The sequence below is a fragment of the Ascaphus truei genome, chromosome 11 (genome assembly GCF_040206685.1).
Source record: "Ascaphus truei isolate aAscTru1 chromosome 11, aAscTru1.hap1, whole genome shotgun sequence".
In the NCBI taxonomy this organism is placed as follows: domain Eukaryota; kingdom Metazoa; phylum Chordata; class Amphibia; order Anura; family Ascaphidae; genus Ascaphus; species Ascaphus truei.
In genome coordinates this window covers 57,210,749-57,225,693 of record NC_134493.1, presented here as the reverse complement: position 1 = coordinate 57,225,693, position 14,945 = coordinate 57,210,749, and the positions used below count along the sequence as shown (strand labels likewise).

At 49.8% G+C, this 14,945-nt stretch overlaps 1 protein-coding gene across 2 annotated transcripts in view; it reads left to right on the top strand.

The window, feature by feature from the left end:
- The window catches only part of LOC142463594 (RING finger protein 112-like), a 67,102-nt gene that overhangs the window by 42,773 nt on the left and 9,384 nt on the right, over positions 1-14,945 (top strand). For both annotated transcript variants that reach the window (XM_075566540.1, XM_075566541.1), the window contains exons 5-9: positions 2,794-2,898; positions 3,125-3,175; positions 3,282-3,326; positions 5,849-5,935; positions 6,396-6,519. In XM_075566540.1, the coding sequence (XP_075422655.1) occupies positions 2,794-2,898; positions 3,125-3,175; positions 3,282-3,326; positions 5,849-5,935; positions 6,396-6,519 (412 nt within the window). The remainder of the gene's footprint in view (positions 1-2,793; positions 2,899-3,124; positions 3,176-3,281; positions 3,327-5,848; positions 5,936-6,395; positions 6,520-14,945) is intronic.

Below are 14,945 nucleotides of genomic sequence, written 5' to 3'. Positions count from 1 at the left end.
CCTCCTCTCCTACTGGTTCCTGTCTCCTATAAAAAGCTTCCTCTTCCTGTCATACCTTGCTGAACATAACCTTATGTAGCCTTTGCGTGTGCCTGTCTTGTCCAGCCCAGTCTTGTCTTGTTCTCTGCAGTTAACCTCTCGTGTACCGACCTGGCTTTACTTTTGGATACTCTCTGGCTCCTGACCCCTGGCTTACGGATAACGACGACGAGTACCTCTCCAACCCCAGACCACAGGCTTACGGACACCAACTACGTGTATCTCTCCAACCCACGGACCCCGGCAAGTATTGGATTAACCCTTTCTACATACCCAGACCCAGCAACGCTACAAACCACTTTCTGGGCTCGCCTCCGTTACTGTGTGTGTGTGGCACAGTCCTTCCCACCTCAGTCCCGGGGTCAGGTCTTGTTTGTGGGCTCGCGCAAGCGTTACAGATATGATAAATACCATTTATTCCTTGAAAAAGGTGAACACACACGATATACAAATAACAGGCGAAATATACACTTACTTAGGGTTTGAATGATGAAGTAATCTGGTTACACGATTAGCAATTCATGCAGCAATCTCGAAATGACACAAAGACCATCGAGGATAGGCTGGACACTGGTTTATATGCAATCTCCAATCTATACCTTACTATTGAGTGTAGGCCATTGGAGAACAATTATCTGCACCCAATCTCTCCTTGCCACCTCACCTGAGGGCACCGTAATACCTGCCCACTGGGTGGATATTATTCTAATCAGGGGGCTTAATTTCTCAGTCCCCCTCCCATGCGATTGGGTTAATTATACATTAGAGTTATTTAGTTGCGCTCTTGTCTTCGTTTCCCCTCCCACAAGCCTGGTGTCTTCAACTCTAGCTTGGCCAGGATGCCCTTTGTTCCCAAGTGTGAATTACAGCACTTAGTATCAAGTACCCATGTCCTGCATTCCATTGGGCTCGCATACACAAGCAGGGTGGGGGAGTCTTTGATCAAGAGTTTATGATAGACCATTTGGTCTGCTATCCTGGACATTACCATACCAGATGGGCTCTGAGTTTTTATCCCAGACCCAAAATACAAGTCATAGTTTAATACCTTCACATATTAAAACAATCCGTTTTGCTGGGCCCAGTGGGCTGATACTTGCCAGTTCTTCCTGCCAGAAGTGACTCTCCATTGTGGCCAAGTTTCAGCCCTCTGTGACTCCCAGAACCGGAGATACACAAATGCAGATTAAAACACTTTTTAAATACAGGATTCTTCCCTTTAAAAATGAATCTCTGCTTTTCACTCTTTCCCAATTGAAATCAACGGGCTCCGTCACCATAGGCGTTCAATGGAGCAACTCCGCCGTTGAAGTCAATGGGTTCCGCCGCCATAGGCTTTCAATGGGGAAACGCCGCCATTGACGGCTATGGGAAAAATCACCAATCTTTACATTTGTCCATACTCCGTCTGGTTGTTCGGAGAGGGCTGGAAATGGTCATGCATTTATGCCGGAACCGTGGCTACATGCGACCCAAATCCCAGCCCTCTGGTCCTTCCAGAACCGGAGATATGGACTTACCCTTTTTACAGTTTCGGACTTAGCCTATTTAACGCCACGCGGCTTTTCCCCATTGGAATCAATGGCCGGCGCCGCCATAGGCAATACATGGGCGCGCGCCGCCATTAGAGTCAATGGGCCCTCCACTCCGCCATTAAAGTCAATGACGCAACCCTCTTCCTGAGCTCGACCCTTTACGGGGGTCCTGGATTCTCGGACCCGGTGGTGGTCGAGTGTGGGGAGGCCTAGGAGCTAGGGTCAAAAAGAATTTTATTCCCAGGTGCCCTAGAACCTAAGGTTCCCACGCCACTTGTCGTTGACCTTGAACTAACAGTGATCAAAGCTCTCTTTTAGAAAATGTTTCCGCTCTTGCGGTCTGCGGTTTGGATGGCTGCCAACCTGTTCCTGGAGGTTGGCGTTGAGGAATCCCCATTGAAGTCAATGGCCCCATTGACTTACAATGGGAAACCGCTGCTCCTCCTCTCGGACGCCACCTGCTGGTCTTCGCTGGAAACAGGCCCAAAACCGCCAGATCTGCCATTGGAATCAATGGAGCTGCAATGGCGACCTATGGAAGGCTGCAAAATGGAGCCTGAAAAGGCGGGAAAAGGAAACAAAGGGCTATAATCACTGAATTAACATTAACCCCTTCCCTCCCGCATCAACCCCAGTGTATGTGTTGGTGCAAACACTGGGATGAGACAATACATTTTTACAGAGGAATAAACAGTTGGATTCTGAAGCAAGGTAAAAACACATTACTGGACCACAGTCCAGTTAACCCCTTGCTTCCCAAGTGAGAGCAGGGGGTGGCCAAATGGGGTGTAACCCCTTTAATACCAGGCCAAACCCCCTCTCCCATGTCACTACTGAATACAGGAAACCCAGAAAAACAGGGAACGCAAGTGCCACAATACAGTAAGTGTGTGTGTGTATATAACACATTACACTGGCGACTGGGAGTCCTTTTCACATAGAAAGGTGGCCTTTGTGAGCCCAGCAAGCACATTCTGCTGCTGATCTGTGTGACCTCTGGCTCGGTCACTTACCCTCTACCCTGTGCCTCAGTCTGACCCTCGCTCTGCTGCTGTGTGACCTCCGGCACGGTCACTTACCCTCTCCCCCTGTGCCTCAGTCTGACCCTCGCTCTGCTGTTGACTCTGTGTGATCTCTGGCTGCCATTTTCTGTGCCCCGGTGCCACAGCCTGTCCCTGGCTCTGCCGCTGACTCTCTCCCCACCTCCCTCTCTCCCTAGGTGGCAGTGTATGTTCTGGACACAGAGGGCTCGCTGGATATTGAGGGTGACAGAGAGACCAGCATTAAGCTGTCTGCATTATCCATGTTCCTCAGCTCCCACCTGGTAAGCAATGACCATGAGCAGGTTCCACGTGGAGTATCGAGCTACAGAGGAACCATGTCAGACACCATGGCTCACTCCCGTGTAATAACATCATATCACATGGGGAGACCCCGGGGCAAACAGCTGGGCGATATACTAACACTGTATAGAGGGCAGCCGTGTGACGGGGGGTAAGGGGCAGTAAAAGGTGAGAAAGTTCATCTTGTTCCTTGTTGGGATCTTCCAGATTTTCAATGTGGCCTCCAACCTGAAGGAGACGGAGCTGGACTATATGGAGGTAAGAAGGCCCGAGCAGGCTGGGGTAATAAGAGGCTCTTATGGCTGGTATATAGGGGTCTCTGGAGCTGAGGGGAAGACATGTAATACAGTCTCTGTGCTTTCAGATGTACCTGCATATGGGGGAGGAATATTCATTACAGCATTTACAGGTAAAGGGTCTTCTAAGCCAGCGCTCTTACACTACTACCCTTATAGTGCGCTCTTACACTACTCCCCTTATAGTGCGCGCTCTTACACTACTCCCCTTATAGTGCGCGCTCTTACACTACTCCCCTTATAGTGCGCGCTCTTACACTACTCCCCTTATAGTGCGCGCTCTTACACTACTCCCCTTATAGTGCGCTCTTACACTACTCCCCTTATAGTGCGCTCGTACACTACTCCCCTAATAGTGCGCGCTCTTACACTACTCCCCTTATAGTGCGCGCTCTTACACTACTCCCCTTATAGTGCGGGCTCTTACACTACTCCCCTTATAGTGCGCGCTCTTACACTACTCCCCTTATAGTGCGCGCTCTTACACTACTCAACTTATAGTGCGCGCTCTTACACTACTCCCCTTATAGTGCACGCTCTTACACTACTCCCCTTATAGTGCGCGCTCTTACACTACTCCCCTTATAGTGCGCTCTTACACTACTCCCCTTATAGTGCGCTCGTACACTACTCCCCTTATAGTGCGCACTCTTATACTACTCCCCTTATAGTGCGCTCGTACACTACTCCCCTTATAGTGCGCTCTTACACTACTCCCCTTATAGTGCGCTCTTACACTACTCCCCTTATAGTGCGCGCTCTTACACTACTCCCCTTATAGTGCGTGCTCTTACACTAGTCCCCTTATAGTGCGCGCTCTTACACTACTCCCCTTATAGTGCGCGCTCTTACACTACTCCCCTTATAGTGCGCTCTTACACTACTCCCCTTATAGTGCGCTCTTACACTACTCCCCTTATAGTGCGCGCTCTTACACTACTCCCCTTATAGTGCGTGCTCTTACACTAGTCCCCTTATAGTGCGCGCTCTTACACTACTCCCCTTATAGTGCGCGCTCTTACACTACTCCCCTTATAGTGCGCTCTTACACTACTCCCCTTATAGTGCGCTCTTACACTACTCCCCTTATAGTGCGCTCTTACACTACTCCCCTTATAGTGCGCTCTTACACTAGTCCCCTTACAGTGCGCGCTCTTACACTACTCCCCTTATAGTGCGCGCTCTTACACTACTCCCCTTATAGTGCGCTCTTACACTACTCCCCTTACAGTGCGCGCTCTTACACTACTCCCCTTATAGTGCGCGCTCTTACACTACTCCCCTTATAGTGCGCTCTTACATTACTCCCCTTATAGTGCGCGCTCTTACACTACTCCCCTTATAGTGCGCGCTCTTACACTACTCCCCTTATAGTGCGCTCTTACACTACTCCCCTTATAGTGCGCTCTTACACTACTCCCCTTATAGTGCGCTCTTACACTACTCCCCTTATAGTGCGCTCTTACACTACTCCCCTTATAGTGCGCTCTTACACTACTCCCCTTATAGTGCGTGCTCTTACACTACTCCCCTTATAGTGCGCGCTCTTACACTACTCCCCTTATAGTGCGCGCTCTTACACTACTCCCCTTATAGTGCGCTCTTACACTACTCCCCTTATAGTGCACTCTTACACTACTCCCCTTATAGTGCGCGCTCTTACACTACTCCCCTTATAGTGCGCGCTCTTACACTACTCCCCTTATAGTGCGCGCTCTTACACTACTCCCCTTATAGTGTGCTCTTACATTACTCCCCTTATAGTGTGCTCTTGCATTACTCCCCTTATAGTGCTCTCTTACACTACTCCCCTTATAGTGCGCTCTTACACTACTCCTTATAGTGCGCTCTTTCACTACTCCCCTTATAGTGCGCTCTTACACTACTCCCATTATAGTGCGCTCTTACACTACTCCCCTTATAGCGCGCTCTTACACTACTCCCCTTATAGTGCGCGCTCTTACACTACTCCCCTTATAGTGCTCTCTTGCATTACTCCCCTTATAGTGCTCTCTTGCATTACTCCCCTTATAGTGTGTGCTCTTATATTACACCCCCTCTCTCCTCTAGGACGGTGCTCTCTCCCCCTCTCTCCCCTAGGACGGCGCTCTCGCCCCCTCTCTCCCTTAGGACGGCGCTCTCGCCCCCTCTCTCCCCTAGGATGGTGCTCTTACTCCTTCTCTCCCCTAGGACGGAGCTCCCGCCACCTGTCTCCCCTGGGATGGCGCTCTCGCCCCATCTCTCCCCTAGGAAGGCGCTCTCGTCCCCTCTCTCCCCTAGGACGGCGCTCTCACTCCTTCTCTCCACTAGGACGGCGCTCTCACCCCCTCTCTCCCCTAGGACACCGCTCTCGCCCCCTCTCTCCCCTAGGATGGCGCTCTCACCCCCTCTCCCCCAGGACGGCACTCTCGCCCCCTCTCTCCCCTAGGACGCCGCTCTCGCCCCCTCTCTCCCCTAGGATGCCGCTCTCGCCCCCGCTCTCCTCTAGGACGGCACTCTCACACTAGCATCCCAACAGCAGCTGGCGCACCTCTCCAGAGTGAACTGTTTGTAAATATAACCACCACCTACAGCCCCAAAACATACTGCTCCCCCCCCCCCCCCCATACCCCATACCTTGCACTGTGTGTTACAGAACCTGGATATTCTGGTTCGGGATTGGTATGACCCTGACAAATGCACGCGAGATGATGCTCGTTTTTACATCACCGGGGAGATAGAGGTATTGTTATATTATCCTGACATCCTTCTTTTCTCCTATAACCGCACTCAATCAACTTACAGTAATAATAACAGCGTGTTCTTGTATAGCGCTGCTAGTTTTACGTATCACGTTACAGAGACATTTTGCAGGCACAGATCCCTGAGCTTACAATCTTTGTATTTGGTGCCTGAGGCACAGGGAGATAAAGTGACTTGCCCAAGGTCACAAGGAGCCAACACCGGGAATTGAACCAGTAATATTGTAAGATCCTATTAACGCCATTTGCCTCTCATAGCTTAACCCTTTGCTGCCAGTGGGGCCAGAAATGCATTGTAAAGCAATATACCTACAACATGCAAAGCAATCTGTGGCAGCATAGGGGTTAAAATAACCCTAAAATGCATATTCCGATTTGCTTTCTGATCACTTCTGCTGTGTAATCCGCCCCCCACTAAGCCCCTCTCCCTCTCACTAACAGAAGCTGCAGAAGAGTAAAACCTATCCCAAGGTTTTATTGGGCCTTAATAACGACTCTACCAGATGCTTCCTGCTGCCAAACCCTGGGAAATGGATAACTAAACACGGCCTGGGGAGGCTCACAGGTAACACTGGGCTCCCTGTAACGCTTGCGCGAGCCCACAAACAAGACCAGACCCCGGCACTGAGGTGGGAAGGACTATGCCACACACCCACAGTAGCGAGGGCGAGCCCAGAAGGTGGTTTGCAGCGTTGCTGGGTCTGGGTATGTATAAAGGGTTAATCCAATACTTGCCGGGGTCCGTGGGTTGGAGAGGTACACGTAGTTGGAGTCCGTAAGCCTGTGGTCTGGGGTTGGAGAGGTACTCGTAGTCGTTATCCGTAAGCCAGGGGTCAAGAGCCAGAGAGAATCCAAATCCAGGTCGGAACACGAGAGGTTAACTGCAGAGAACAAGACAAGACTGGGCTGGACAAGACAGGCACACGCAAAGGCTACACAAGGTTATGTTCAGCAAAGTATGACAGGAAGAGGCAGTCCTTTATAGGAGACAGGAACCAGTAGGAGAGGGGGCGGAGCGGAGGCGGGGCCTCCGGAGATGCCAAGGATAGGCTGCAGGAAACAAGAGCTCATTGCTAAACTTGCCACGTAGCTGGGGCTCGTTGCGCGCCGTCATGCGCGTGCACCGCGCACAGCGGAGGTGCGGCGCGTCTGAGGAGGCGGAGCTATGCTCGGTGGCCGTGCGTAGAAGGAGCGGGTGCGCACGCGCTCTGTAACAGGAGCGGTGAGGCGCGCATCAGCGGGGGGCGGATCTTCGCAGCTGCCGCTGCAGTACTATAGGTAAGCGAGGAGGGAGCGCGCCGCAAGGGACGCGTTCCCCGATTCCTCACAGTACCCCCCCCTTGAGGATCGAACTCCGGACGATACAAGTACGGCTTCTGCGGATACCTGGCGTGGAACCGTCTAAGTAAGCCGGGAGCGTGGATCTGGTCGAATGGTACCCAAGAACGCTCCTCCGGACCGAAGCCTTTCCAGTGCACTAGGAATTGTATCCTTCCCCTGGAATATCTGGAATCAATAATTGACTGGATCTCGAATTCCTCTTGACCCTGAACCAGTACAGGGGGAGGAGGAGGAGAGAGAACATCAGGGTACCTGGAACTCTGCTTGACAGGTTTTAAGAGAGAGACATGAAATACTGATGGTATCTTCATAGATGGAGGCAAATCAAGGCGGTATGCTACAGGATTAATCTGTTCCAGTATCTTGAAGGGTCCCAGGAATCTGGGAGCCAATTTTAAGGTGGGAGTCTTTAATCTGATGTTTTTAGAAGAGAGCCATACCTTGTCTCCTGTCTTGAACCTGGGCGCCTCTAGACGATGTCGATCCGCCTGGATTTTTTGTCTCTGAACGGATTCTTGAAGAGTTTTCCGGATCCTACTCCATGAGTCTTGAAGAGCGTTGACTCTAGCATCAGCGGCTGGAGCTCCAGAAATGTTTGAAGATAAAGGAAGAGAATTAGGGTGATAGCCATAATTGATGAAAAATGGCGACTCTTGGGTGGACTCATTTCTTAGAGAATTGTGTGCAAACTCAGCCCAGGGTAATAGATCAGCCCAATTGTCTTGGGTCTCGGAAATTAAACATCTAAGATACTGTTCCAGTGATTGGTTTACCCTTTCTGTCTGTCCATTCGTTTGCGGGTGGTACCCAGAAGAAAAAAGAAGCGAAATATTGAGTCTTTGAGAAAACGCCCGCCAAAATTTTGACACAAATTGTGATCCCCGGTCGGATATGATAGAAACGGGAACCCCATGTATACGAAAAATCTCCTTGATATAGACTTCAGCAAGAGTAGCAGAATTGGGAAGGCCCTTGAGGGGTATGAAATAGGCCTGTTTCGAAAAACGATCCACGATGACCATGATGGTATTCATACCATTTGAAATAGGTAGCTCCACTATGAAATCCATAGATAGGTGCGACCAGGGACGTTCCGGAATGGGAAGCGGACGTAGCAGACCAGCAGGCTTTTGTCGACCGGACTTATTCCGAGCACAAACTGAACAGGATGAAACGAATTCCTTAATGTCGCTCAACATCTCGGGCCACCAGAACATACGTCTGATTAAGTCAGTGGTTCTTCGGATCCCAGGGTGACCGGCAGATTTGAAAGCACGACCCCACTCGAGAGTCTTTCAACGGAGTTTGGTTGCCGCATAAAGACATCCCTCAGGAACCTGCAGTCCTTCAGGCACCTGCGTCTGTGATTCCAGAATCTTGTCCAAGATGTCGAAAGAGTTAGCAGCAATGATGAGTTTAGAAGGGAGAATGGTTTCAGGAACTTCGTCTGATTTGTCCTCAGAAAGGAATTGACGAGACAATGCGTCGGCCTTTAAATTCTTAGTACCAGGAATATAAGAAATTACATAATTAAACCTTGAGAAGAATAAGGCCCAGCAAGCTTGACGGGAACCAAGGCATCTAGCGCTCTCAATATACAATAAATTCTTGTGATCGGTGAGAATAAGAATAGGTTTTTCGGTACCTTCGAGCAAATGTTGCCATTCTTGAAGTGTGTCCAGGGTAGGAAGGGAGCGATGCTTTCAGAAACACCCCAGAAGAAAAGATAAAAAATGATGGTGCAGCAAAATAACACAAGGTAGGTGTAAATGAATACTCGGCACCTTCAGTTCGCTCCTGAGGAAGCTGTCGGTGAACACACAAGATATACAAATAACAGGCAAAATATACACTTACTTAAGGAGTTTGGACAAGAAAGCCATCAGGAAACAGGATTGACAATTTCTTCCATAACACAGGTTCAGATGTAGACATCACGAAAATACACGAAGACACAGAGTATAGGCTGAGCGTCGTTTATATGCAATCTCCAGTCTATACCCTACTATTGAGTGTAGGCCATTGGAGAACAATTACCTGCACCCAATCTCTCCTTGCTACCTCACCTGAGGGCACCGCAATACCTGCCCACTGGGTGGGTATTATTCTAATCAGGGGGCTTATTTCCTCAGCCCCCTACCACACTTGCTCAGCCTTAAATACAGTTATTTCCCATTGAACACAACCTAAACCCAACCCCTGTCATAAATCAGTGGTGAGGTTGACAGTCTTACCCCAGAGTAACACTCCTCCCACCCCAGGACGTTTAAAAACTGCTTTTCCTATCTAAATAACTTCATAACTTCAGTTCAGTAATACTTACTGGCACGCAAGACATATTAATACATTCCGGCACGCATGACGAGAGAAATTAATATCTGTCTCTTAGTACCTGCAAGACATCATTTGTCTGTAATCATTATGTGCGACTCTGTCCTACGGATACACACATGTAGCTTTTATCATTTTCAGCCGAGGACATCTCATGATATTCTTATATTTAATAAGGTCACTAATTCTGATATCTCCTTCTGTAGCCGCACCCCTGGCCCCCATAAAACCCCTTGTCAAGAAATGCTTTGAAGCTGGGCCTTCTGTGTAGAGAACGTTTGTCACAGGTGCTATATTTCACACCCAACGCTCCAGACATGGGCCTAGCTGTCTCTACCAGCAATATACAGTTGGTTGCTGAAGAAGGGTAAAAACACCTTACTGAACCGCAGTCCAGTTAACCCCTTGCTTCCCACGTGAGAGCAGGGGGTGGCCAAATGGGGTTTAACCCCTTCAAGACCGGGCCAAACCCCCTCTCCCATGACAACAGCCGCTGCTGCAACGTCTGAGGCATCGACCTCCAATGTGAAAGGAAGAGACGGGTCGGAGTGATGCAGAATGGGGGCGGATGTGAAGGCTTTTTTCTGGAAAAAAAAAAAAAGCCAAACAGGCCTCTAGAGACCAAGAGGAAGGATCAGCATCTTTCTTGGTCAGGGTGGTTATAGGAGCCACAAGAGTGGAGAATCTATGGATAAATTTACGATAATAATTGGCGAAGCCAAGAAATCGCTGGATAGCTTTAAGCGACGTAGGTTGGGGCCAATCCAATACTGCTTTTAATTTCTCAGGATCCATGGCGAATCCCTTCTCGGAGATTATATAGCCCAGGAAGGACGTAGAACTTTGATGAAACATACATTTCTCCATCTTGGCATAAAGATGATTCTTACGAAGACGAGAGAGTACTGTACCAGCTTGGTATGCTGAATATGTTCCGGCAGGGATTTAGAAAAAATGAGAATATCGTCAAGATACACAATGACAAACAAATTGAAAACATCCCGAAATATTTAATTGACAAATTCTTGAAAGACCGCCGGAGCGTTACAGAGTCCAAATGGCATTACTAGATACTCATAATGGCCATCGCAGGTGTTAAAGGCCGTTTTCCATTCATCTCCCTCCCTGATGCGTATAAGGTTATAAGCACCGCGGAGGCCAAGTTTGGAGAAAATGGAGGCACCTTGTAAGCGGTCGAACAGTTCTGAGATGAGTGGTAAGGGATACAGGTTCTTTTGGGTGATCTTATTTAAACCTCTATAATCAATGCAGGGGCGGAGAGACCCATCTTTCTTTTTCACAAAGAAGAAGCCTGCCCCAGCAGGTGAGGTGGAGTTTCTTATAAATCCCTTTTTTAAGTTCTCTTGTATATACTCTGACATGGCACGGGATTCTGGGATGGACAAAGGATAGGATCTGCCTTTCGGGAGAATGGCACCAGGGATGAGATCAATGGACAATCGAAGGGACGATGCGTGGGAAGGGCTTCAGAGCTAACCTTATCGAAGACGTCAAGGAATGCAATATAAGCCTCAGGAAGTGGACCCTTATTCGTATCAGCGGTTTCTAAACCGGCCAGAGAAAGAGGAGGGGAAGCACAAGGAATATGACATGCACCAGGCCATCGTATAGGCAGTTTATCAGTCGTCAATTATAGGATTATGCAATTGTAACCAGGGAAGACCCAAGATTACCTGCACCGATGGTGAATGAATGACATCCAACGAGATTTGTTCCTTGTGTCCATCCTTGGTGGAAAGAGTGAATATCGCAGTCTCCAAGCAGTTGAAGGCACGTTGAAGTGGATGGCCATCTATTGCTTCGAGTCCTTTGGGAATGGACTTGCTAAGCAGAGGAATCCGGTGTTCTGTAGCAAAATTCTGGTCCACAAAGTTTCCTCCAGACCCAGAGTCGATGAAGGCAAGTGCAGAAGTATGAAAGTCAGTACCCTCCATTATGATAGGCAGAAGGATCCTTTTTGGCATATTTTTCTTGGAAGGCGGACAAGAAGATATGGTACCCAAAGAAATTCCATCATACCTTATAGGCCGCTGGCGATCTCCCGGATGCGTAGGACAGCCATATGCCAAATGACCGGCTAGGCCACAATAAAGACATAGCCCCTCGCTTCTCCGGCGCTGCTTTTCTGAAACAGACAACTGGTGAGTACACAGCAGCATGGGTTCAGGTGCTTCAGAAACTGGAACAAAAGGAGAGAGTGTAGGAGAGAGAGATATAGGTACAGGCGTACGAGTAGTCTGGCGTTCACTTCGTCTTTCTTGGAGGCGTTGATCCACCCGTATACATGTAGAGATCAGATCTTCCAGGGCAGTAGGTCTTACATGTGCAGCCAATTGATCTTTCAAGGAGTCTGAGAGGCCCTACCAGAAGGCTGCAGTTAAAGCTTCGTTGTTCCAACCGGTCTCCGCGGCAATAGTCTGAAATTCAAGAGCATACTTCGCGACAGTCCGGTGGCCCTGGGTGATGTGGAAAAGAGAAGAGGCCGCAGTAGTCTCGCGGCCAGGAGTGTCAAAGACCTGCTGAAACCTTTTTTTGAAAACAAGAAAGTTCTGCGTGAGTTCAGGCATTAACTCCCAGATAGGAGATGCCCAGGCCAATGCGTCTCCGGTCAGCAATGTCATGATATAAGCCACTTCAGATCTATCGGTAGGGAAGCGAGAAGGGGTTAATTCAAAGTGAATATCACATTGGATAAGAAAGCCTCGGCATCCTAGGGGTTCACCCGCATACCGATTGGGTGTCGGAAGACGTGGTTCCTGGGGTATGTTTCCCACTAGAGAAGAAGTATTTCTGGCTAGAACCACCTCAGGGGGGACAATGTTTGTTGGGCTGAACATACTGTAACGCTTGTGCGAGCCCACAAACAAGACCTGACCCCGGCACTGAGGTGGGAAGGACTATGCCACACACCCACAGTAGCGGGGGTAAGCCCAGAAGGTGGTTTGTAGTGTTGCTGGGTCTGGGTATGTAGAAAGGGTTAATCCAATACTTGCCGGGGTCCGTGGGTTGGAGAGGTACACATAGTTGGAGTCCGTAAGCCTGTGGTCTGGGGTTGGAGAGGTACTCGTAGTCGTTATCCGTAAGCCAGGGGTCAAGAGCCAGAGAGAATCCAAATCCAGGTCGGTACACGAGAGGTTAACTGCAGAGAATAAGACAAGACTGGGCTGGACAAGACAGGCACACGCAAAGGCTACATAAGGTTATGTTCAGCAAGGTATGACAGGAAGAGGAAGTTTCTTATAGGAGACAGGAACCAGTAGGAGAGGGGGCGGAGCGGAGGCGGGGCCTCCGGAGATGCCAAGGATAGGCTACAGGAAACAAGAGCTCATAGCTAAACTTGCCACGCAGCTGGGGCTCGTTGCGCGCCGTCATGCGCGTGCACAGCGCACAGCGGAGGTGCGGTGCGTCCGAGGAGGCGGAGCTATGCTCGGTGGCCGTGCGTAGAAGGAGCGGGTGCGCACGCGCTCTGTAACAGGAGCGGTGATGCGCGCATCAGCGGGGGGCGGATGTCCAACATGGCTCTGTCTCCTGGAGGAATCTCTTTGGGGAGAACACCGTCCTTATATAAATATACCACGTCCAGTACGTGTCACCTCCCCCAATCTAAGATTCATAAGATCTTCTCCTCGCAGCCCCTCCTGTGGGGGAGGCATTGTTATAAAGCAAATCCCCTTTAATAAGAACATCTCCTCGAAGCCTCTCCATGCCCTTTTGTATGGGAGAAATCCCTGCTGTGTATGTATATCTGTATTTATATATTGCCCCTTTCTTACTCAATACTTCACAAATACCATACAAGGAATAAAACAATAAGTGCATAAAACAAAATCAATAGGGTGGAAATCCCTGCCCCAGAGAGCTTACACTCTAAGTGGTATGTTTGGAGACTTACAGAGACATCAGGTGAGGGAATAAGTGCATTACACAGGCGGCACACTTAATTCGAGTACGGCTCATTCCGCAAGCCGGGATATGTCCCGGCTTGCGAGCCGCACTCCCTCAGCGTGCCGCGCATCACCGATGCGCGGTCACGCATCATCGGGTGCCTGTGCCGCCTGTACGCGTGCCCAGGGCTCCCCGAGGGAGCCCTGGTGTCGCGCGGATGTTTGGACGGCGGCGGGACGTTCCGGGGGACCCAGCGGACCCGGTAAGGAGAGGGGGAAGCCCCGATCGGCGGGCCTCTCCTCCGAGGCTTCGGCGCGCGCCCGGCACCTTCCGGCGCTCGCCAGGTTACTGCTGCGGCCCAGAACGGGCAAATGCTCGAATAAACTCGGCCGCAGCAGTAGATGGCAGAACTTGCTCTTGATGGTGGGTACGTGCAGTAGATGGCAGTGCCTGGCCTTGATGGTTGGTAAGTGCAGTAGATGGCAGTGCCTGGCCTTGATGGTGGGTACGTGCATTAGCTGGCAGTGCTTGGTCTTGATGGTGGGTACATGCAGTAGATGGCAGTGCTTGGTCTTGATGGTTGGTACGTGCAGTAGATGGCAATGCTTGGTCTTGATGGTGGGTACGTGCAGTAGATGGCAGTGCTTGGTCTTGATGGTGGGTACGTGCAGTAGATGGCAGTGCTTGGTCTTGATGGTGGGTACGTGCAGTAGATGGCAGTGCTTGGTCTTGATGGTGGGTACGTGAATTAGATGGCAGTGCTTGGTCTTGATGGTTGGTACGTGCAGTAGATGGCAGTGCTTGGTCTTGATGGTTGGTACGTGCAGTAGATGGCAGTGCTTGGTCTTGATGGTTGGTTCGTGCAGTAGATGGCAGTGCTTGGTCTTGATGGTTGGTACGTGCAGTAGATGGCAGTGCTTGGTCTTGATGGTTGGTACGTGCAGTAGATGGCAGTGCTTGGTCTTGATGGTTGGTACGTGCAGTAGATGGCATTGCTTGGCCACAATGGTGAGTAGGAGTGGCTGTGTTTGTGAGACAGTAGCCATGAGTCTGGGCTATTGAAATCCTTAATTTAAGAGGTGAGTTTGAAGGTTTGTGTTGAAGGTGGGGAGAGAAGGTGGGGAGAGAAGGTGCTTTCAAATGTTAACAGTAGATGGACTGAAGGAAGAGCGGATCTTGTTAATCTTACGAAAGAAGAAGCAATGGAAGAATAAATGTGAATGGACAAGGAAAGGGAGGAGTCAAATTTCATACCTAGGCAACGTGCTTTGGCGACATCACAGATGATCGTCCCATTTTCTGCCATGACAAAATGGCAGTATTAGGCCAGGTTTACGTGGAAGTATTAAGTTTGATATAACGGAGCACCATTCACAACAAGCATTTAGCCTGGAGGCAATAAGAAACTTGGGG